The sequence below is a fragment of the Cyphellophora europaea genome (genome assembly GCF_000365145.1).
Source record: "Cyphellophora europaea CBS 101466 unplaced genomic scaffold supercont1.8, whole genome shotgun sequence".
NCBI lineage: Eukaryota > Fungi > Ascomycota > Eurotiomycetes > Chaetothyriales > Cyphellophoraceae > Cyphellophora > Cyphellophora europaea.
Genome location: NW_008481814.1, coordinates 537,011 through 559,480, shown reverse-complemented (window position 1 = coordinate 559,480; position 22,470 = coordinate 537,011). Strand labels below are relative to the sequence as shown.

The 22,470-nt window shown below is 54.0% G+C and overlaps 10 protein-coding genes across 10 annotated transcripts; 2 read left to right on the top strand and 8 right to left on the bottom strand.

Annotated features, from left to right (window-relative positions):
* Positions 1 to 43: 43 nt before the first annotated feature.
* Positions 44 to 2,116, bottom strand: HMPREF1541_08007 (uncharacterized protein; the record flags this gene model as incomplete). Its single annotated transcript, XM_008722329.1, has 1 exon — positions 44 to 2,116. One exon carries the CDS (start codon positions 2,114 to 2,116, stop codon positions 44 to 46), a length of 2,073 nt encoding a protein of 690 aa, XP_008720551.1.
* Positions 2,117 to 2,480: 364 nt separating this feature from the next.
* HMPREF1541_08006 (uncharacterized protein) lies at positions 2,481 to 3,413 on the bottom strand (the record flags this gene model as incomplete). Its single annotated transcript, XM_008722328.1, has 1 exon — positions 2,481 to 3,413. The coding sequence occupies one exon, from the start codon at positions 3,411 to 3,413 to the stop codon at positions 2,481 to 2,483; it is 933 nt and encodes a 310-aa protein (XP_008720550.1).
* A 1,273-nt stretch (positions 3,414 to 4,686) lies between these two features.
* Positions 4,687 to 5,538, top strand: HMPREF1541_08005 (uncharacterized protein; the record flags this gene model as incomplete). Its single annotated transcript, XM_008722327.1, has 1 exon — positions 4,687 to 5,538. The coding sequence occupies one exon, from the start codon at positions 4,687 to 4,689 to the stop codon at positions 5,536 to 5,538; it is 852 nt and encodes a 283-aa protein (XP_008720549.1).
* A 1,320-nt stretch (positions 5,539 to 6,858) lies between these two features.
* On the bottom strand, positions 6,859 to 8,531 carry HMPREF1541_08004 (uncharacterized protein; the record flags this gene model as incomplete). Its single annotated transcript, XM_008722326.1, has 2 exons — positions 6,859 to 7,106; positions 7,157 to 8,531. 2 exons carry the CDS (start codon positions 8,529 to 8,531, stop codon positions 6,859 to 6,861), a joined length of 1,623 nt encoding a protein of 540 aa, XP_008720548.1.
* A 1,474-nt stretch (positions 8,532 to 10,005) lies between these two features.
* HMPREF1541_08003 (transcription elongation factor S-II) lies at positions 10,006 to 10,995 on the bottom strand (the record flags this gene model as incomplete). Its single annotated transcript, XM_008722325.1, has 2 exons — positions 10,006 to 10,065; positions 10,123 to 10,995. 2 exons carry the CDS (start codon positions 10,993 to 10,995, stop codon positions 10,006 to 10,008), a joined length of 933 nt encoding a protein of 310 aa, XP_008720547.1.
* Positions 10,996 to 11,836: 841 nt separating this feature from the next.
* On the bottom strand, positions 11,837 to 13,848 carry HMPREF1541_08002 (uncharacterized protein; the record flags this gene model as incomplete). Its single annotated transcript, XM_008722324.1, has 3 exons — positions 11,837 to 12,040; positions 12,089 to 13,683; positions 13,743 to 13,848. The coding sequence occupies 3 exons, from the start codon at positions 13,846 to 13,848 to the stop codon at positions 11,837 to 11,839; spliced, it is 1,905 nt and encodes a 634-aa protein (XP_008720546.1).
* Positions 13,849 to 15,750: 1,902 nt separating this feature from the next.
* HMPREF1541_08001 (uncharacterized protein) lies at positions 15,751 to 16,304 on the bottom strand (the record flags this gene model as incomplete). Its single annotated transcript, XM_008722323.1, has 2 exons — positions 15,751 to 16,162; positions 16,222 to 16,304. 2 exons carry the CDS (start codon positions 16,302 to 16,304, stop codon positions 15,751 to 15,753), a joined length of 495 nt encoding a protein of 164 aa, XP_008720545.1.
* A 942-nt stretch (positions 16,305 to 17,246) lies between these two features.
* Positions 17,247 to 18,032, top strand: HMPREF1541_08000 (uncharacterized protein; the record flags this gene model as incomplete). Its single annotated transcript, XM_008722322.1, has 2 exons — positions 17,247 to 17,828; positions 17,889 to 18,032. 2 exons carry the CDS (start codon positions 17,247 to 17,249, stop codon positions 18,030 to 18,032), a joined length of 726 nt encoding a protein of 241 aa, XP_008720544.1.
* Positions 18,033 to 18,416: 384 nt separating this feature from the next.
* HMPREF1541_07999 (uncharacterized protein) lies at positions 18,417 to 18,632 on the bottom strand (the record flags this gene model as incomplete). Its single annotated transcript, XM_008722321.1, has 1 exon — positions 18,417 to 18,632. The coding sequence occupies one exon, from the start codon at positions 18,630 to 18,632 to the stop codon at positions 18,417 to 18,419; it is 216 nt and encodes a 71-aa protein (XP_008720543.1).
* Positions 18,633 to 19,033: 401 nt separating this feature from the next.
* On the bottom strand, positions 19,034 to 19,303 carry HMPREF1541_07998 (uncharacterized protein; the record flags this gene model as incomplete). The annotated part of the gene is made up of 1 exon (XM_008722320.1): positions 19,034 to 19,303. One exon carries the CDS (start codon positions 19,301 to 19,303, stop codon positions 19,034 to 19,036), a length of 270 nt encoding a protein of 89 aa, XP_008720542.1.
* Between the last annotated feature and the right edge of the window lie 3,167 nt (positions 19,304 to 22,470).

Below are 22,470 nucleotides of genomic sequence, written 5' to 3'. Positions count from 1 at the left end.
CAGCCTGTTTCTACAGCTGATTGACTTCACCGTAAATTTACTCTCACTTGACACACACGAGCGCCCATCCCGCCCTAGCCTCATTGAACGCCTTCCTCAGCGCCTGCTCCTCGTCGTCCGTCCAGCGCACGCTCAACTCATCCCACTTCTTGACCTTGAACTCGCGCTTGAACTGCCGCTGCAGCTCCTGCAGCCTTAACACCTCGCGCATGTCGCCGGGGCCGGGATAGACGATGACGAGCGTCGAGGGGTCGAGCGCTTCGTAGACCCGTACGAGGCGGTCCACCGTCTGCTGTTCCGCGGCTTGAACCTTGCGCTCATGGTGGGCGGTGGCGTCTGTGCCGGCTTCGCTGTTGGTAGATCTGTGGCCTGACTTGTCGGATGTGGAGGAGTGCTTGGACGAGTTCCAGCCACGAATTGCCTCCATGTCGCGGAAGCGGCCCCATGTGAATGCTGCGCCTTCCGTTGCCGGAGACTTGGGTTTCATGACCTCGATGATTGCGTCTGCAACCTCATCGTCGTTCTTACATCCCACTTTGACCGAAGCGTGCCGTCCAAATCCGCGGTCCGGCGTTCCGTATTCGACAATCGCTGTCTTTTTTGCCGATCGATCCAATCGCGAGAAGATACTCTCGCCGTTCATATCCAAGGTCCCGTATGTTGGGCCCTTCTCGCACTTCAGTCTGACCAGGTCCAGCACGGCGCGGGCGTCCTCGACCGAATCATGGCCGTTCGCGCCACCCTTCTGGATCTCGCGCTTGAGGTACTTGTTCGTGAGGAACTTGAGCGAGGATCGAAGAGGTAGGCCGCGAGGGTGTGGATAGACCATGGAAGTGTCGATGACGAAGGGGTGCGTCATCTTCAGAGCGTTGAAGTCGCTTTCGAGGGAGTGGCCGATGAGCACCACGGATGGGCCAAACAACTCCGATAAGCTCTTCTGTATATCCGAGAGTCTTGTCGTTACGCCTTTGAGCTTTTCTTCCGTAATACCGGAGAATTGAGTGAAGTAGTTCTTGATCGGTAGGTCGGGCAGCACGAGCTCGTCCATGATTACTTTGCCGTGCCAGTCGACCACGGAGATGCGGGCCAGGGAGTATTTGTCGTCATCGGTCATGACCATTTCGCAGTCTAGGGCGTACACGTCAAGGCCCTGCGTAACGGCGTCTACGGTGTCTTTGGATGCGGGCTGCGGTGTTGAATGTGTCACAGGGGTATCGACCCAGCCGCCACTATGTGACTGCCTAGTTTCCTCGCGTCTCGTCTTCTCCATTGCTGCATCAACGTCATTGGTGAATATTGCAGGATGCACAGGATAATCAGCCTCGCATAGCTCCTCCGCAGAGTGGATGAACGTCACTAGTGGCGTCTGGACTGGCTGAAAAACATCTGCGGCGTGTCTACCGTGGCTATTGCTCTTCTCCTTCTTATCTTCTGGTGAAATGAGCATTGTCTGAAGCGGAGAGTGCATGCGGCCAGTCTTTGGATCACCAGGTGCTTTGATGCGAATGATGTAGTCGGCAAGTGGCTCCGTCGTTCGAGTGCTTGGTAGTGCTCCGCGAGTCATCTGTGCGATAATTTCCTCGGCGGTTGGTGTCATAGAATCCGCCGGCGTGTCAACTCCGTCGGCACCATCGCGCTCTGCGTCAGGCGCGGATAGCTTAGCCACAGCACTCTCAAGCATTGCCTTATCCATCCCTGGGACCATGAGAACCAGAGCCTGCTTGATACTCTTTGCATCTTTGACCGCGACCCAATTGGGAGCAACGCCATCGGCTAGAGTGTAAAGCACGAGACCTTGAAGATCTTTGATCCGCACAGGCGCTCCTTGTCGTTCGGGGTCGAAGCGGAGGAATGGCAGCGAGTCAGCTTCCACCTTTTGCTTTTTCTTCTTTTTCTTCTTCGATGATTCCGCTACCTGCCAACCATGATTGTCATCGGCTCCGTCTCTCGAATTGCCGTTTGCGAGATCATGGTGAGCATGTGGAGTCTGTTTGGAGAGGTTGAAGCGGAATGGTGACTGTTCTGCTGAGGTTGTGGCAGGCTGTGGGCTGACGTTGAGCCTTGACTGGTCCGGGAGATCGCTCTCATACTCTGCGAGACGCCTCTTCTGGCCCATCTTGGCCGCTTCCGGATTTCCAGCCAGTCCAGAAACGAGCTTGAAGCCCACCGCAATATGTGGACTCCGACTCTGCAGCTGCTGTTGGTACAGGTTACGACGATTGCTGAAAGACGAGGTTTTCCGTAACTAGGATGACATTGTAGTCACTTGGTAGGGATCAAAAGATTCAACAGAGGTCAAGTTACGCCAAGGAAGCCGTGCCTTGGTCTTGGCATATAGCCTTGCGGGACTGTCCAAGGCTGTGCCTGTCATCTATACTACCACCCCTCTACCTTGAACCTCCTGTGGCTGAGACAGTAGACATCGAAGAGCGAACAGCTTTGAGGGCTAACAAAGTATTTTTATCCATTGTCGTAGAGTTTCAGCTTACAACAGACTCATCCCACTTGAATTCTGCCCACGGTTTGCCCTTTGTCTCCTGAGCGTAATCCATCATTGTTTTCCATTTCCAGAGAGTCTGACCAGGATTGACGATCTCATTGTCATTTCCAAGACCTTCTTGAGTGTGATTTATCCTGCCTTCACCCATGAGGAACCGTAGGTACTTCGATGGGTCGGCGGTGCCCTCCTCAATCGTGGCCTTCTTCCACTTTTCCAGATCGAGCTCGTTGATTTTCACCTTCCCAGCACCAGCCTCTTGCATTATATGCGCAGTCTCTCGGGTAGACTTTGTGTCTCCGCCGATATGTATCTGCTCTAGGATTGGCAACATCTGCATCCGAGCAACTTGAGCGACGACCTTACCCGCATCGTCAAGTGAGGTATACGAGACAGGTGTGTCGGCAGACCCGATGCAATCATACTTGTCCGCTGCGGTATGAAATCCGAACCATGGACCAATACTCTCCTCCAAGAACAAGCCGACATAGATCCGTAGCACCTGGACGTTGGGAATGAACTTCTGGGTCAGGTCGAAATGCAGCTTCTTGTGATCCCACTCGGCATGCGGGAAGTCATGAACAGTGTGATCGACACCAAACTCTGACGGAATGTAGAGTCTGACCGAAGACTTGGCCATGGCATTGACCAGACTGTCCTTGAAGGCGTGACCCGTTGGCCCCACTGCACTGATGAGGACGTCAACATCGTGGATACAATCACCGATTGTGTCTTGCTCGAATGTTCGGACTGTGGCGTTCGGGATGACAGCACTCTCCGTGCCGGAGCGCCGTAGAACCACGACGTCCGCATAACTGCTCCTGAACTCGGGGGACAGTAAAGCGCTTAAAATGTGCTTGCCGAGGCGCCCACCTGCACCTACAATGGCGACCTTGCACTTATTGTTGCCGAACATGGTAGCCTCGCGTATATCAGTTACACCTGAGGACCACCTAGAGCGTGATCCGGCTGCATGTATTTCACAGCTCGTGAAGAGGGCGACTTAGACTGATGAGTGAGCAATCGGGTCGACATCGCTTGCGTTGGGCTTGGCGAACTATTCACCCCGCTTGTCCGGTACACTACCCCACCTTTCAGGAGTCGCAGCCTTGCTATACTGATGGAAACCAAGACGGTGTATAGCAAATTTGATGGGTCACTGCATGCTTTTTGCTATCCGGCTGGTCTGCTGTGGCTCGACTAATGTGATGGTCGACCGCGTGGCAAGTAGTCTACAGTCATGTGTACAAAGCTCATTACCTGGCCTGTGTGCTATAGCAGCAACCTCTGGAGACTGCACCTTCTATGGTTGTCTTACTGCGAGACCATGGGTCAGGATTGTCTTCATTGAGAATCAGGATCCTACGGAACGTGCATCTTTCGAGACCTTGCGGCGGGGTGGCATGGAAACGTGATGCCATTCGACGTTGTATAGATATCCACCGGTCTCCTCGGGGTCATTTCCCAACTCGATCTGGAAGTATGCAAAGCATCCTATGAAGACCTAATGTCGTCAATAGTCTTGTCACAGCAAGCTCACCTCAATCTGAATTGAATCGCGGAGGCAGTTGATTTCTTCCGCAGGGCTATATCAAGGCTAAACGACCATGCTGTCACTACTGTGATCACAAGGCACTGAAACTGCCTTCCCTAACAGGTGACAAAGGGCTACTGCCACTGTTCCACCCTAAGTCTTGGTGCGTGCCACGAAGGCATGGAAGATGTCACTTCTACCACACAGGCAGGCGGGAGGGCCTGCCTGTCGCCGTGCAGCTCGCAAACGCGTCTCGCACAAACCCCTCCCGTGTGAACTCATGTTCCTTGACTTCTATTGTCTACCAGCTAATATCCACTGTGGCTCTCTTGTGCATGCATCTGATTCATTCCGATACAAATACACAGGATTGTGCATCGCTTGAATACACAGTGGTCGGAACTACCTCCGTTGGTCGAAGACTAACGGAAACCCCCACATACTGGTCATCATGTCAAACAACCCGCCTCGACACAACAGCCCACAGGACCAAGGAAGTCGACAAACGCAGCAGACTCCGACGGCATCCAGACAAGTACGACCTGGTCAGAATCGATCATTCTCTTCACCAAGCAACTTTAGCCACAACTCCGCTCTCGCAGGCCGCAACCATGCCAACAATACCACTCCCTCCCGGCCATCACCACTCTCAATCATGACCCTGCCAGGCACCGACTACATCAACTTCGGCTTCGACACTGACATGGCAGACAAACAGCCAGTGCAGCAGCAACAAGACAGACTCTCGACCTCCCCTCAACGCCGCAATCTTGACTTCTTCACCAGCCCAACGAACGCGAGAAAAGTCCGCAGTTTCATGAATGCTGCCCCTCCTGCCATCGTGGCAACTCCGCACAGCCATCTGCAACCCACCAGCTGCCCGACTAGCATGCCGCTTCAGTCGTTCGCCGGGCCGAGTAGCCGTTCTCCCACCCGATACGCTCCTTACAGCCGTCGACCAGCCACCACTGGCCCCTCGCCACCACCAACAGTCACGCCTGCGGCACAGCCCTCCTCTCCTCACGGCAGATCCCCACCCAGTCCCCGACGCTTTCTCTTTCCACCGACCGAGCAGGAGCAGCCCCCACCGCAGCCAGAGACACACTCATCGCCTCCCCGCTATCTAGTCTGCAATCTTTGTATATTGCCTTTCATGCCCTCGGCGGAGACGATCCGGCCGGATGTCCAGGGGCGTGCTTACTGCAGTTACTGCATTGGTGTGGTGGCGAATCGCATTGTGAAGGAGCAAAAGGAGCGGGTGTATGGAGTTGCCGAGGACGAGACAGAGCGGAGTGGAGAGGTGGAGGAGGGTGGAGAGGGTGTTGGAGCCGGCGAGCAGGAGTCCACGCGTGGGAATGCTCAAGACGTTGATGAGCATGGCGAAATGGCGAATGTGGATAAGGCGAAGGGTAAGGCAGTCGAGCCAGAGGACGAGGTCGGAGGGGTGGGCGATATGGATTGGGCATTCGATTTTCAGGGTTATGGGTCAGGCGCCGGCGTTGACTAGATGCTGCTACCACAGGCCGCGTTGAAAGGCGACCACTAGCTGCGATGTTCTTTCGATATGGGACAGGAGGCACTGGATGGAGGTCCAGGAGTCGAACGAGATATGAGAAAGCCGACAGAACGGAAAAGTGTCGGTGGAATGTGAGATATTGGGCAACGAGGTGCAGCCATATCTGGCGGCCATTACAAGGCTCAGCGAAATAGCATGAGGCGCCCTGGTCGGTCGAGCATGACCCCTTCGGGCAGCAATTCGCATGGGGATTCATCAAGTGAACCATTCCCACACATCCATCTCGTGATGACGTGCCCAACTTGCTCGCTCTTTTTCAGGCCTTATCGAAGCCAGCAGCACCACTAACTTGTCCGCGCTGGTAGTGTACAAATCTGAGAGCTGCTCGACCATCAAAAGCATCCTGACGGTACGTATCCGCCTCTGTAATTGACATCCAGGGCAATAAGAAGGAAGACATGAAGCGCACGAGGATGTAGCACCCGAGGGCTGCGGTGGATCGAAGATCTTCATCCAATTTGGCTCCGGGCATAGGTTTCTCTGCCGTCATTCGCTCTGGAGGTGCAGCTTCGAGCAAGCTATCCACATCGCCAACCAAGAGTACGCTTGACTCCAGCAATCCTATGAAGTTTGGACGAGATCCTTCGAACCTCTGAAAACTTCGTTGACGCATCTGGATGGTCTACATAGACGTCATCATAGCGTCGAGGACCTCTTTGCCTTGCACGTTGTCCATGAGGAACTCCAAAGTGAAGAGGAGAAGTATGAGAGGCATGGACATCTTGAGTGGTGCTTTGGTCAGAATAATGTTTGCTGACCGTATGGTCCGTTGATACACATCAACGGACCGGCGATGGCGGCGGCTGAACCGATTGGAAAAAGGGTGGCTGCGAGAAAGCTGTGTAGGCGGATCAACGATTCGACCGTCGCTTTCGAGCCAACAGCGGCCCAGTCATAGAGACTGTCAGTACCCCATGACCTTACATGTCATGTCATTGGGGCGTGGAAGTAGCGGGGTTTCGACGCATCGCTGTCTGAGTCATGTCATCGGAGACAAGGGCCAGTCGGTGATCTCTCTCGGTAGAGTCGCTGGTATTATCTCTGGAGGACGAGACTGGATGCTGGACAGAACAGGAGGTTGGCAGGGTTTATATATGTCGTTGTAGGCCCAGCCTCGTATTTGTGGCGGCCATGCAGCTACACTGGCATTGGGTTCATGCATGTCGAAGCAGCCAATTATATGCAGAGCGAAGTCGTCGCCTGATGCCTTGGTAAATGTCAGGCGCCAGTGCAGTTGAAGCCGGCTATGATCTACATCCAAAGACACAACTTGCCGCTTGCGGTCCCTGCTGCAATCCAATCCTGAGATTCGTGGAAGACTGCAACAGCTGGCACGGCTGTGATCCGGTTCTCGCCCAAATCATCACCCAATTGTGCCAGCTGCGTGCCGTCTGCAGCGTAAACGTCGACGAAGCGGTTCATATTTCCAATCACCAGCTTTTGAAGTCCATTCTTAGGGCTTCGCTGCCATTGAGGTCGCAGGATTGTGACCCAACGCCCTGAGCCATGTTAGCAGCTGTCTTTCGCCTGATATAAAGTACAAACTCACCAGTCTGATTGTTATGCCTGACTACGACTTCAGGCTTCATGACATCCTCACCGATTTGATGCCCTGCTTTCCACGTGGTCATGCTTTCCAATGCAGCGTTGCCCTTCTTCGACTGCCTCCCGAGACCAAAGCTGTGGATCTTGATCGTATCGTCGTAGCTACTCGTCGCCACCTGCCCAGCAGAGTTGAAAGCTGCGTGGGAGACGCTCAATCTGCTCTCGTGCTCACCCACCAGCACCGGAATGCCCTTCTCCATCTTCCGCAGGTCCCATAATTTCATCGTCCGGTCCAAAGATGCCGTTGCGACGAAGTGCGGTGCCAGTGGGTGCAGTGTGAATCCTCCAATCTTCTTCTCGCTCAACTGCCACGTCTTTGCATCCTTCGCCTTGGTGCGTGTGTCGTACTGGCCGAATCCACCATTTAGGGTCGTGAAGTACACCACATTCGGATCTGTTGTAGCCATGTCAACCCCACTGATTGGGTCGTCTGTATCTTTGGCTTCAGGCCCATATATTTCCACAGCCACACTTTTCTGCAGGTCTACGGACCGTATTGAGCTGTCATAGCTTGCTGTGAATAGATTTTGAGGTTTGCTCGGGTGCGTATACATTGCCGAGATCGTCCTCGTATGAGGCTTGATGACACTGATCACTGGGTCGGGGTCTTCATCCTCTTCCTCTTCTTCCTCATTCTTGATTTCTTTCTTCACGGTGTCGCTTCCAGTGCCATTCTTCTGGCCTGCATCAATAATGCCTAGGTTACCCAGCTTGTCACCCGCAAACACCACTGGTTTACTAGCCATTGGATGCAGAGCCATACTGTATATTCTTTCGGGCGTCAGCTTGATGCGGTTGGGATCCCACTCGCCCCACAACTTCAACGCGCCCATATTTTCCCTCATCTTTGCGACATCCTTGTCGCTAGTCTCCTTGACATCGTCTGCATCGAAAGTTCTCTCACCCGGCCTCGCCACGCCCTTGAGCAATGTGTCGGTCCCAATAAGCAAGCTGCCTTCGAACCAGACCTCGTCGGTCTGCCGCTCGCGCTTCTTTTGCTCCACTATCCTACGCTCCTCATATTCTTTCTCCTCTTTCGCCCGCTGCACCTCGCTATCAGCCTGAATGCCCTTCAATCTAGAGCTAACACGCCTGGGCTCGATGTCCTCCTTCTTCACCTTTTTGGCGGGCGGGCCTTTTGGTTTCGCGGGTCGCTTCTTCTGGTTCGCATTGCCGTTGACGGAAGCGGGAGGCGGAAAAGAGCCTGCCGCTCGGGCTTCTTGCGTGAGTTTCTGGAGGAGGGCGTCGCGCTCCGCGATGTTGGCTAAACGCTGCTTCTCGAAGTCCGAGGGTTCCGCAGCAGGTGCACCACGAGCCATACTTGGGAGAGTCCTAGCACCAGTCGTGATTGGCAGTCTGCGTCAGTGGGGGAGGATCGAGGTTTTGGGAGATGGGAAAATACGAATGCGATGGTAGAATCGAGTTCATCTTCATGACGCGCGCCGAAAAGGGTTAAATGGAAGTCGCGTAAAGGAACGCGTCTGCCAAGGATTCACTGCCTGCGCTGCAGAGGCTTTAGTTGAACATGATTGATCTCGATCGGAGAGAAAAGGCATTGATTCTGTACCGTTCCCGCTTCCGTGAACTGTGGAGGACCTTCCACCTCATGATTAGGAGATAGCTGTCACTCAGCTGCTTCTTGCGCGGCGACCTATTCCCGTAAATAATGACATCGGTGACCTTCGTAACTGACAGCAACAGGACTAATCGTACCCGACTCTTTGGTCGTCCGTATCTGACGCCCGACGTCGATCGACCGCATGCCTTGCGACGTGTTGAAGGGACGACGGCGGAAGTGCAGGTCTTCCAGGTAGGAGCAATCGCAAGTGCTCAACTCAACCCCAGTAAGCCGCATATGGCTCTCACATCTATCCTAGAATCAACCTTTTCATCGCGGTCGAACGTCGCTCGTTAACAACAAATACTTTTCAATGCCAGCGAATGCTGCTATCGCTATCCACTAAACCCACTCCCGGCTCTGCCGACATTCCAAGGCCACTTCCTCCAACGGTGGGCTGCCATGGCTGATCAGCAGGCCCTCAGCTAATCAGACAGAGCTAGCTTTGTGTTGTGTTTTGACGGGACTGGCAACACCTTTCAAGGCAATGACAAAGACTCGAACATCCTGAAGGTGTACCGATTACTCGACCGCACCCCCTCAACCAGTACTCATGGTACAACCCCGGCCTAAGTACCTACGTTCAAGAAAGCAGTCTCGACTACAATAGCGTAGTAGGGAAAAAACGAGCATGGTACATCAAAACCAAGGACCAAGCGTTCTCCGTCCCAACGTGGGCGATCATGTCATGGCAGGCTACAGCTCCCTGATGCGTTATGTAAGCTCCAGCTCTGTTATCGCCTCGAGACTGATTCCTGCGAGCACACTGGAACTCATCCGCTAACCATCCATCATCTCAGTACACTGCCGAACATGATATCTACCTTTTCGGCTTCTCTCGCGGCAGCCACTAGGTTCGAATAGGATGCACAGATCGCTGTAGCATATCGCCCCGTCCTGCATCGCGATCGCTCGTGGCTCGCATTCTCTGGATGATGTCGTAAGGGTTGGAACAGTAGTCTGAGTTTGCAATGATGCGGCTACCCTGGCTCGCAGTTTGCTCGCTGGCTGCCAAATGCCAATCCTTCTAACGGAGCGTATGGACTCGTTGTAGCCGCCACGTGGTATTAAGCGTAATGATGGCCGGCACTTTGAACTTAATTTCCCGAATGTCGCAAGAAGATGGCTTCGCGCGTCCCTCTCTCAGACAAGGGGTCCAACAGCGGCAAGTCCAGCTAGGAAAACTTCCAGCGATTGCCGCAATTCAAGCACTCGCAGAACGTCGTCATCGGTTCCTGTCGTTTGTATTAGCATTTCAATATAGCCCAGCCGTTATGAAGATGGGGACTTACATCAGCACTTCTAGTCTGCGCCTGCGTATAGCTGACTTTCTTCTCGTGACATTTGCCACACTCGAGACTCGTGCTGACACTACGCTCCTCCTGCGCCACCATGGCGTTCGCCATGTTCTCCTTGGCCAGCCGCTGGTCCTCCTCCTGCTGCTCTGCGCTCTTCAGTTTGTCGGCATCCAGGCGCACCAATTCGTATGGCGTGAATGGAGCTTTACCGCGCATCACGGATATTCTTAGGCCTGGATTCGATTTGTTGCGCAAGTTCTGATACAGGCTACGGATCTTGACCTTGTAGGTTTGTGAGGTGGAGGATTTGTCGGCGCCAGGAAGTTCGAAGACGGCATTCTCAATGGCTGTGGCTTTGGCGAGGACGTCGGCGGCAGGAAAGGTGGTGTTTTGCACGAGGCCATCGTAGAGCAGACCGATGCAGTTGTTGCGCGCCTTGTCGGGCAAAACTTCCATATCTACTTTGTCGAGTTTCCAAGTACGTTTGGCAGGGTCGATGCCACTAGGTGGGGATGCGGCTTTCGGTGTTGGGGTGGACGGCTTGCTTGAGGGTGCGGAAGCGTTGCCGTTGACCTTTGCGCCGTTGGCGGGGGTTGATGTGCCGGATGCGACTTTTTGTTCGTTGACGGTCGTACGCCAGCGGTGAATGATTTCGGAGGCGAGTTGTGAAACACTGGGGTCGATGCCTTGAATGCCCTTGACTTTGTTGACAATCTTGCCTATTAGTGTTGCGCGTAGCAGTTCTTCTGTGGGCTTGATGCCGGTCTTGAGGTCATTGAGGATCGCGATGATATTGGAGGAGGGTTCTTTTGCAGCGACGGCTTTTTGTAGCTGCGCGCCTTTCGCTTGAATCTCGCGGCGGTCCATTGTTGTGTTGTGCGCCTGTGCGCCGAGGCAGAGGTGATAGTGGTCGCGTCTGCGCGGATGATGTGACTGCGTATCTTATCTGTGCCGGCCTAATGGCTCGTCAGCAAAGCAAACGCAACTGTGAAGTCCATGTCTAAAATCTGCAGGAGACAAAGAGTGATATTGCTGTGAGCAAGTGACACATCAATGTCGGGTGATGCACAACAAAATTGCTCTCGAGATTCACCTCGCCGATCGCTCGTAACACTTGCAGCGTGCCGCTTGTCCTACTGACGATAACTCATGGATCTGCGCCTAGCCGCAGCCGGTGATGCCGGCAGCTCCTTGGGCACCGAGAGGCAACGAGGGGTAGTCTTGCAATATGCTCTTACCTTAATCGAAAGTCCCTATACGAGAAGCCTGAGGGCTGAGGAATGGAAAAGGTCGAGGACAGCCACTTGTTCGCCTTGCGCGAGATTAGTCTATTATACAGCGCAAGTGAAAGATTGCGAGGGGGTATATCGTAGTCGAGAAAGGCAACGAGGTCGAAGTGCGTTGTGCTTCCCGAAGTCGACACCACAAAAGGAAAGTTAAGCGAACCCCAGATTTTACCTGCGGGCGAGGCAGGACAACACGTGCTCGGCTTGCACGGCTCGGAATATGGTACTACGTTGTAGATCGTTTCAAAGACGGAAACATATTGGTGCTCATTGGCCATCCTGCAGATCCGTGGTTCGTTATACAATGCTCGGAAAACTCCGTGCTTCAAGCAGATTCATGCTCGTCCTCTTGGGCAGCCTCTTTGCTCGACCATAGAAGCACTTCTCGAGTCCTAATGTTTTTTATTCTTCTCAGGGCCATTCTAATACTCCAGCGTAACTTCCTGACCCTTGACACGTCCAATGACAATGTCGGCAGCATACTTGGGGATAACTTCATCATCGTGAAGCATCTCGAACTCTTCGGTAGCATCTCTGCCCATGTGTGAGAAAAGAGCCTGAGGGCCGCCAGGATGCTCGTCCAGCCAGTTGGTGACGTCCATCACGACACCCTTGACTGCGATCCACTAGTTCAAAGTCAGCAAAGCTCGATACTGTAATCACGGCATACTGACCAGATCATCCTTCTTGTTGTGCTTGGCCACCTCCTCAAGCGTATACTCCTTCTCGGGGACCTTGAAATTTGAAACATCGTTGGTATCCTTCTTCTTGCCAGGATCGGAAGACTTGTTGCCATCCATAACAGGTCCAGCGCTCTTCTGCGCCTGCTGGTTAGTGGTGGCATTGCCCACCGACGGTCCAGCCTCAGCACCCTGACCCCACTCGACCGAAATCTTGCCAGGTGTCGAGGGATCGATGTGCAGGGAGATTTGACCAAGGCGCTGGTTGGCACCAGTAGCACCTCCAGCAGTCAGCTTCTGGAAGAGATATTGCGACGCCGAAGCGCCCGCAACACGACCATAAACGACACAGCCAAGTAGTGATGAACCGCCTAGACGGTTGGCACCGTGAACACCACCAGCTAGCTCACCACAAGCATAGAGAGCGTCAAAGGGCTTCTTCTCCGAGTTGAGCACCTGAGCCTTGTCGTTGATTTCCATACCACCCATGGTGAAATGCAGCACGGGTTCCATCACAGCAACGTGGAAGTCATCGTCGACCTCGACGGGGCCGTTGTGGAAGTACTTCTTGTTCCAGGGATCCTTCTCCTTGCCCTCGGCAACGGCATTGTACGTCTTGAAAGATTTTCTGAGGGCTTCCTCGCCACAGCCAATTTCCTTGGCGAGCTCCTTGCCGGTCATCTTCTTCATTAGGCCTCTGCCAGAGTAGTGTCTGGTGTGGAAGTCGAGAACGTTGGAGGCCTTGGAGTTAAGCACAAGACGGATGGGCCACCTGCCGGCCTCCTTCTCCTCCCACATCTTGCCAGAGACGTAGTCTCGGTGGCCAAGATCGTCGCAGAATCGCTCGCCCTTGTTGTTCAGTAGCAGGCCACCCTCGCCACGAAGGGCTTCAGCAGCCAGGAACTTCCACTTTGAGCCAGGGTCCTTGGGATCGACTAGACCCGTAGGATGAACCTGAACCTTGTCCATGTCAATGTCATTGGCGCCGATCTTCATAAGCATCTTGTGGCCATCGCCAGTGGCATGGGTGCCATTGGTCGAGGCAAGATCGAACGTATCTGGACGCCACTTCTTGAGGAGGGAATCGTCGGAGAAGTCAGCAGCATAACCACCAGTAGCAAGGACGACAACGCCGTCAACGGAGTGGGTTTCGCCGTTGAACTCGTACTTGAGACCAGTCACAGTATTGCCGTCCTTGTTGATCTCCGTGACCTTGGCCTTCTTGATGACCTGGACACGGTCGGGGTCGGACTCGCACAGCTCTTCTAATCTCTGCATGAGAGCATATGTGATGGCCATACCAGGGAACTTGGCATCGTGGCCTCGATGGGTTCGGGGGAAAGAGTGGCCACCGAGCCGGGACACGAGGGTAAGATCGAGGTTGAAAACATCCTGCAGCCACTCGACGGCGGAAGCAGATTGATATGTGAGGACCTTGATCAGGTCTGGTCTCGCCTTGTCACGGGCGGACTTGAGGGTATCTTCGTAGAATTGCTTGACGCTGTCGCCGATCTGGTGGTCGACCTGAGTGCGAGTAAGCGCACCATTGATTCCGGAGGTGGCCTTTGTCGAGTTGCCACCGAAGAAGTCTGATTGATTCCGTCAGTGAACTGGCTGCAGAGCGCATGGAAGAGCAAGCAGAACTTACTGTTCTTGTCCAGGACCAGGACGTTGCCACCATTGAGGTAGACGGTATGCGCAGCGCTGAGGCCGGAAAGGCCACCGCCGACAACAATGACACGAGGTGGGGCCATCTCAAGGTCTTCTGTGGGTATAGATGGCACGGAAAGAAGGTATTGATGAGTGCGCTGACAGGCAAGGATGAAAGGAAGAACAGCGTCGGCAGAACCAGAGGACAGTGAAGGAGAAATAGCCTCTTGGACGGGTTGGGTGCGTGTGTCGAGATGCCTCGGCCTTGAAGCTGGGGCACTTGTGAATGGCCTAAAGAAAGAGTGGGCACCAGTCAGGTGGCCAGCAATTCGCTATTACACGTACTCACACTGCCCCTAGCAACCGTGCAAGAACTCGCGACGGAACTTTGCTCGCTATTGTCTTTAGTCTTGATATATTGACTACGTGATCTCTACTGACCGCTGTAGCCTTCGCCGTCCTCGCCGGATCTTTGCTTGCTGGAAAAGTGTCCTACGGGCGACTTCTCCGAGATGCGCATGAGGCTTTCGTGGGGGAGCGAGAGGCCGCCGGGGCGAGCTGGGGTCCCTGGATTTCAGTTACGGGGTTCCGGCCGGCGATTCGCTGCGCATCGGGGTCAGCTGCAACCGACGGTCGGTCCGCTTCTTCACCCGTCACATGTGAAGGGCAAAGACGTGTCAGCTCTACAGCACACGACATGTGAAAATCAAGACCAGACCCAGGGATGATGCTGACACTGCAGCGTTGACCTGCCAATAAGCAATGTGACATTACTAGCAGACCAATATTCGAATCATTATGCAGCCATAAATGCATCCTGAACCAACTCCCGGTTGTTACCCCACCTAACTCCGCGCTTCCACATGTCTTCGAGTGCACCAATGTATAAGTCATCACTTCAGCCACGTTGAACGGTCATCGCACATCTTCCCAAGTCCTCCCAAGCTCTCCGCAGGCATGGACTCTCCTGCAGACAGCTTCACAGACATCGAGGAGTTTCAAGTAGGGAAATTTACCCCATCTGTCGCGTGCTGGCCAGCTGTCGGCGTTTGCGCCGGACGGCAATTGCCAATTCTCTGGCCCGGCTTCTGCTGCGTCCTGGGCTCCAGCACCACTTCAAATAGATCGAAGCCGCTTCGCTCAGTCCGCTCTTGGTCTCCTCCGCTCTGTTTGAGATGCTTCCCCTCACGAGGAATGCGAATTTCGAGAGCAGTCTGTTCCTCTCAGTCCGATCGGACCGAACTTCCGGAACTTCGAATACTGCTTGCTGATGTCGCATGGGCAGTGGACCCGGTCTGCTTTGGCAGCAGTGCCATGGTACTTGTGGGCGTCAGATTGTGTGGGTTGCCACTTGGTGAGCGAGCTGCAAGCTGCGGTTGATGCGACGACGCCCGATCATTTTTGGGCTCCTTGTAGAACATGGTCAACCGAAGTGTCTGATATCGCATTTTGACGACAGCGCTGACACTTTGTAATGGGCTTCGGGCGTACGGCTACCGATCAAAGGCTGGTATGATATTTGCAATTGGTTATCGCTCTGAAAAGGAAGATAGCCTCGGTGGTGTGAGTGCGCAGTCGTCAGCCGAGGCGTTATACCCGTGAGCGCGTCAGCGTCTATGTCAAGCTAATTTTACAGGTCTAAACAACAGTCATGCAATGAAGTCCAGGAAACACCATCCGACGACGAGACCGTCGAGGTCTTATAACGCCTTCCCCGCTCGCCAACAGCCCACCCGACATCATCAGCTCATCCCTTCGATTCAGAGTGTCAAGCAATGCTGTTCTCGAAGCTGATTGGCTCGTACTCAATCGAGGACCTACGCGTCGGGTACAATCGGCCTGGGCTCTTCCGGCAATCGCACGCGCGGCTCCTCCAGGCGATAGACGATTTCGAAGTCGTGTTCCCACATGGCGACCACGGGCGAACAATGTTCATTCCAGCGCATTACTGGAGCAGGGAGTCCTGATGCTATACCATATACCTTGCTGGCCTCTTGATACATTACTCACGCCTTCGCCCTCCTCGCCTCCTCAACCTCTGCATCAATCACCACCAGCGCCCCCAACCCCTCATCATCCACCTTCTTCTTATCAATCACAAACGCCGCGATGAACTCAGCCTCCTCGTCGCCAGCATTCTCCGCCCGTACATGATGACACCCCGGCGGCTCATACCACGACTCGCCCACCCCGTACACCTTGGGCCCCGTACCCTGCGACTCCGGGTCATGCTCCGGACACACCATCTGATTCAGCACCTTTCCCTTCGTCACCGTCGCCACAATCGCTCCTCCGCCATGCGTGTGCGGCGGGGTCGCGCCGTTGACTGGGGTCGTGACCTTGAGGCCAAGATAGTAGTGGTCCGGGATGTTGGCGGGCGCGTGCTTGAAGGCCAGCTCAACGCCCACCCCTGGTCTCCTGTGGTCAAGGTGAGTTTCGTGATCAAATGCGCCTGGACCTAGCAGAGAGCTCATTACCCGTCGACGGTCCACGCGCCATCCTTCTTCACCACCTTCTGGTCCTGCCAGCGCATATCCAGCTTCAAGTCGGGACTTGCCATATCTTATAACTGCGATTTTCCTGCGATACGTAGATAGATGTTGATGCCGCACTAATTTGTGCTTTCTCACTTACTTGCCAGTCGTAGCGGGCCATCTGAACTGCACTTAACCTCAACCCTTTTAAATACCCGAAAGCCATCTCGCCCCCTCCCAACATCCCAGCAGTAGACCCCCCTCTCCTCCTGGAGCAAACAACGCAATGTATATAAAACCTGCCCTTTCAAGCCAGGCAACTACGACAGCCAAGATGGAACTACAATCCACTTGGACCTCCCAAGCGGACGTCTTTCCCGATGGCTTTAGCATTACCACAAGAGACTGGACCCTTGCCACCGCCGTATGAGGAAATTTTCCAGATCCGAACGAACGACGTATCCGCAGCCTGGCGCTGAACTCTGGAGATGATGTTGTGGTAGGGATCCATGAGAAACTTTTGATGCCACGCGTTGCAACGTTTGAAGGCTTCGAGGACGGAGCCTACTTCAGTGCACTGGCAGAAATCGCCCTCGTCGCCCTGCCTGCCCTGAGTACCGTATGTACACCGGCGACTCTCCGCGCGTTTGGAGAAACCCTGCAGTTGAGCTCCCGGGGGACCCCCAATCTAGAGTACAGACAGAGTAGCAGATTTTCCCAAAAAATCCGTCGTCATGAAAGAAAAAGCCCCGATCAATCAGTCGAGGGCGCTTCTCCTTCCGGCTAAATTCCAGCCGTATTAGGTAGGTGAGGTAGGTCGATATCAACCATGTCTGGTGGCATTTCCACCGGCGACTGTGATGCCTACTGGTTCCCTTTCCAGACTTTTACCGGCAATATCTATCTTAAAAGAACAGATCAGCTTTCCGTCTATTCCATTCTCTGGTCTTCCTCGCAGGAAACCATTAACTACAGCCTCTGGCTCGCGAGCAAGTCACCCTGCACCTCCATAACACCACAAACCCAAGATGCCGACCTACATCATCACAGGCGCCAACCGCGGCCTGGGCCTCGAATTCGCGCGCCAGCTCACCACCACCGCACCCGGCCCTAACACCGTCCTCGCGTGCGTGCGCTCCCTGCAGAAGACCGATCTGAGCGCCCTCAACCAGCTGTCCCGCCACAGCAGCAACAACTCCACTCTAACCATCCACGAATGCGACACGTCCTCAATCCCGTCCATCCACGCCTTCGCCGCCTCTCTGCCCGACGACACCAAAGTCGACCTCCTCAACAACGCCGGCATCAATTCCGTCCCGGAACAGGACTCGCTGAATCTCACGGGCGATGAACTGCAGCGGCACATCGCCACTAACGTGCTTGGCCCAGCGGAGATGGTCAAGGCGCTGCTGCCGTGGCTGAGTGCCGGCTCCGTCGTCTTCAACATGTCGTCCGGCATGGGCAGCTTGGGTCGGAGGATCGTGGGTGATGGCAAGGCCGTCTATGCCATCAGCAAAGCGGCGCTCAACATGCTCAGTGTGCACCAGGCCAAAGATCTGGAGGCCAAGGGCGTCAAGGTCATTGTCATGGACCCTGGATGGGTCAAGACGGTAAGTCGCGGGACCAGCCCCGTGCGTGGGCGATGCAGCTTGCTAACGAAGGGTCATCAGGATATGGGAGGGCCACGGGCGGTGTTGGAGCAGGAGTACAGCATCGGAAGTATGTTGAAGGTGGTTGAGCAAGTGAAGGCAGATGATGCGTATGTTGGTAAGGCGAAGTTCTTCCAGTATGATGGTAAAGAAGTGCTCTGGTGAGCGTACATGCCAGGAATCCATCTCTCACATAGCCAAACAGTCAGAAATCGCTGCGTGAGATGACCGCCAAGCATTCGCTGCCTGACATCTGATGAGCGCGTCGCAGATAGCTCCCGGGGTTGCAACTCAAGCGATAGGTACTCAGAGTCTGAGGATCGGCTCTAATGAGAGCGTACATGCTCGGGAGGTGACTTGGTCTGCGTACCAGCGCTTCACCGAAGGTCTTCCGCTCTTCTGTGGAGAGGGTCGAACGGGCTTGACGCCTCAATCTCCTCCCAGAAAGACTCTCCGTCGGCGTCATTGGTAATCGGAAGCCATAGAAAGGTCTGTAGGATAGCCTTGAGCGCTTCCCAGGAATCAACTTGCAACTTCCGAAAACACCGTTCAAGAATCGTAATGGTCCATAATCTGTCCGCGCCAGTCGAGACCACACCCGAGATAAATAGGATCCACAGAACGAGATGAGGTGCCGTCGTCCACATAGCTGAAAATTCTTTGGTTGGGAGACAGTATCTGATCCGATGTACCAGATCTTGGAAAGGGGCGTAGGGGGCGGGCCAGACGCATAGAAAACTGTATACCAGACCAGCTAAGTGACATACACGGCTGACCAGATCAGTCTTGTCAAAATGTAAAGACATGAGTGAGATCATGCTGTGCTGGACAAAATTACGCTGTTCACCAAGAATAGACAGGCTGAGTTTGCTCGGTCGTCCTGCAACATAGTCATCGACACATAGACTGTAGAGCGCTAACCGATTAAGTGCCAGTTGGATTTTCGTACGCCTCAACGAATAGGCGCCAGATGTGAGTGAGTCAAATCCTGTCCCCATGTGCCGGAGCGGATGATCGACACGCCATTGGGTAGAAAGGGAAGCGTCGAAGTCCATTTTCACTTGCGGAATGAACCCAAGTCGTGGCGGTCGAAGCACCCGAGAAGCTGTTAGGATCTCGGCACTTTGCTCGTTAGCCCAACAGCGAACGAATGGCCGGAGCACCTACTAGCTCATCATCTCGGCGATTCCAGGGAGTCTCAGAGCATGTAGACCGCCTCGGACCTCGGTCATCTTGGCCACACCAGCATCGTGAGCCTCGTCGAAGTCAATCGGCCCCCCATACAAATTGAGGAGGCGCATAGACTTGAATGGGCCTTGCGCGACGGTCGAGGGTGGACCTTGCAGTGGGTTGACATCGTCGAGCAGCCGATGATTGGCCAAAGAGAGGACGGCGAGAATGTTGTCGTCGCTGCACGCCGTCTTGGGGTTCGCCATGTTTCTATTGATGGCCTCAATGGCCCTGTAATACAAGTGCCTGGCGACGAGCCTCAGCTGGGCGGCTGCAGCTGTACTGCTGCATTCTTCCCTGACAATCTGGCCGAAAACATGCGCGTAAAAGACCACCGGCGAAGTAACGATCCTCTCCATCCAAGCTTTGGCAATGGCACTCCCGCCGGAGTCGATCGGGAAGACCTGTTCGTGGACATCGCGAACTGTGAGATCGGTATTAGCAGTGGTCCAGGTCAGTCGTTGAGTGCCTCCAACTTACTGCTTTGCAGAATGGACCACAGTTTCTTGTCCGGTATTATGTCTAATCGTTCGACATGGAAAGCAGGAGGTAAGGAGTGGCTGTAGAGTGACTTTGAGAACGCAAATGTAGCATCGTCGGTCGTTTGAGCATCTTGATCTCTAGTAGAATCGTGATTCGTTGGCGTACCCGTATACTCATGCCCGGCTAGTAGTTTAAAGGGCGTAGCCGTTGAGCTTCGCCGTTTCGACGTGTTGTCAACGTTGAGAGCCGTCTGGCCATACTCGAAACCTCCCATTAAACCTCCCATTGAAGCATATTTCTTGCGCCAACGATGTCGCGAGGCATTAGTCTTTATGATATCACGCGACCGCGATCTCTCGGTCCCGATTTGCGGGTAGCCTTGAACGGACCGAGTTTTGAGGCGCGTTAGAGAGGGATCGTGGCGTGAACACTGCGCCTATCATTAGCATTTGTTACGTAGGTATTACGCAAGAAAAGGATGGACCCCTCTTATGCTGAAGGCCTATGTACAGGGGATCGGCAAGCCTCGGAGTACGTCCATGGCGGGAGAGGGATCGCCGAGTCACTTGGCTGCATCGTGGTTTCGGGTCCATCCTGCGCTGTGTGTGAGGGACGATGTTGACAGCCTGTTGTCTGGTGTTCAGAACAGCCAGCCACATGCAGGGGACTGCTAGTGTCTATCTGTCCAACGCCACTCTTATCGATGTCTTTGTGCCTTCTGCATCCCCATGGCGTCATTGGAAAGTCCGGGGTCTTGATGCGCGGATTCGAGGAATGAGGGATGAGCACTTCTCATTGCATTGTTGAGATTCTGGTTGATTGCGACAAGGGCGCATCATGTGGCTCACGCGCGACACAAGCTGGCTGCGTAATGCCTGCTAAACCTGGGTGCGAGGTCGTCCGATGCTGGGAAAGGGCATGTCTTCCCTCCTGGTTGACGTTTGAAGATGCGTCAGCAATGACCAGTGAGTTCCTCAGCGATAACATCCGCTGTCTGCAGCCCTGTAGTGTAGTCTCCTAACTGGCAAGAAGACAAAGGAACACACTGGACATGGTTTGGCACTGGCGGGCTACCTAACCACACTCGGGCGAACTATAATCTCCGCAAAGCTGTTGCAAGTCATGCAGATCGATCATCCACGTGCAACCCATATCGATCGTGCAGAGCTTCGCCGCCCCATCCTTTGATGGTGGACAGCCCAGCAGATACGCGAAATCATCTGCAGACCAGATGCTGAGGCCACAACGCTTCCTAGCAATGATGAGAACGTCTGATTTGCTGTCGCTGTCCATCCCCCAGGGGGCTGAGTGATAAAGAACTCTGTCACAACGATATCTAAGCCAGCTTACTCTACTAGGTCGATCCACGTCGGTCCAGTGGAAATGTAAGGGCTTCATCGTCTCTGCAATTCATCTGAAGCCTCGAACAGTGGCTCCAAGCCCATCATCGTCCCACTTCTAAGCTCCTCGAATGATGCGCGCAGGCATTGGCGCAAAAACAGCCAACAACAGGACTCCCTCAACTCCCTCGGGCCCCTCAAATCAGAGCTATTCGGCAACGCTTCTAAATAATCGTCCGTGCATCTCCTGGGTCGATGTGAACAAGAAAAATATGATAATAACTCCCTTCACCTGGCTTGGACGCCCATATGAGATCACATGGACGAGCACACACTTCACATGTCGAATGTGGTCGTCCCCAACGATGCGAACGCAGACCAGATCAGTACAACCATAGTCTTGATTGCGACTGCGACCTCTCTGAACACCTTGTTGTGATTACAGTACAACTACATCAGTCTGATCGGGGTGAATTCCTTGCACGGTTACAATGATCTCCTGCCGTCCCGGACTCACTCATATGTGCCCTCGGATCCCCCCAGATCTCAGTACCATCCCAACTACTGGTTCCAGGGTACCAGATGAAGCCGAGAGGCAGTTTGACGAAGTCTTCTTGACTCAAGATGCCCACCAAGTCCACTATTCCTGCTAATTCTGGCACTTACCAGCTCCTCTTTGGTAAACCAATGCTAATCATAGCACCCGTGGCCAGAACCTCTAGCTTTCTGCTCTACAAAGATTTTGGGGTACGCATATTGATGATACTACGCTAGATTATGCACTTACCCTTCCAAAGAGTTTGAGGACAGGTTTAAAAGGAAACACCACAAACAAAGTTATGGACAAGGCATACCAGTCGGCACGACTCGTTCCGCTGGTCGAAATCCCGGCTTTCGTTTGCTGCAGCCAATGCCACAAAAAACATGGTAGATGTCGTATGACTTTGGCCAGCTCTCGCGTTACCTGATCGAGTGGGACCGTCCAAACGTTGCGAAATGTCGAACCCATTGTGTCAGAACCCGTTCTGCCCGCCGATGTTCACTCGGCATCAGAGCCAATAAAGCGCCGTTGAGCTATGGCTCTGTGAAGCCACTGAGGAGCTGCACTCTTGTTAAACAGCTTGTGCAATCGTTGAGATGTCCGCTGCATCCAGATCAGACGACGACAGAATAAGGAAGATGAGCAGAGGTCATACTGGCTAGTGATTCCGAGCAAACTCTCGGTCTCCAGCTTGGACGGTTTCCAGAAGACCTGAAGTAGACGTTCCAGCGCATGTTTGTGTGCTGACATCTGGATGAGCCTCCCACACAGATGCAAGGCCTGTAGCTGTTGCAGAGAAGATTGACGGGGCAGCGTGTCGGTCCGAATCGGTTCCTTGACCCCAGTGTAGCCCAAGGTTACTACCGCCCACAATTCCCTCTCGCTTGCTACGGTATGCGGGGCAGACATCTTCACTCGAAAAGTCCTACGACCTGAGTTGTGTGAGATATACATTCCTCTGGCAGACGGTCAGAAATCGTCACGGCTCACTCTTGAAAATACGTGGCGG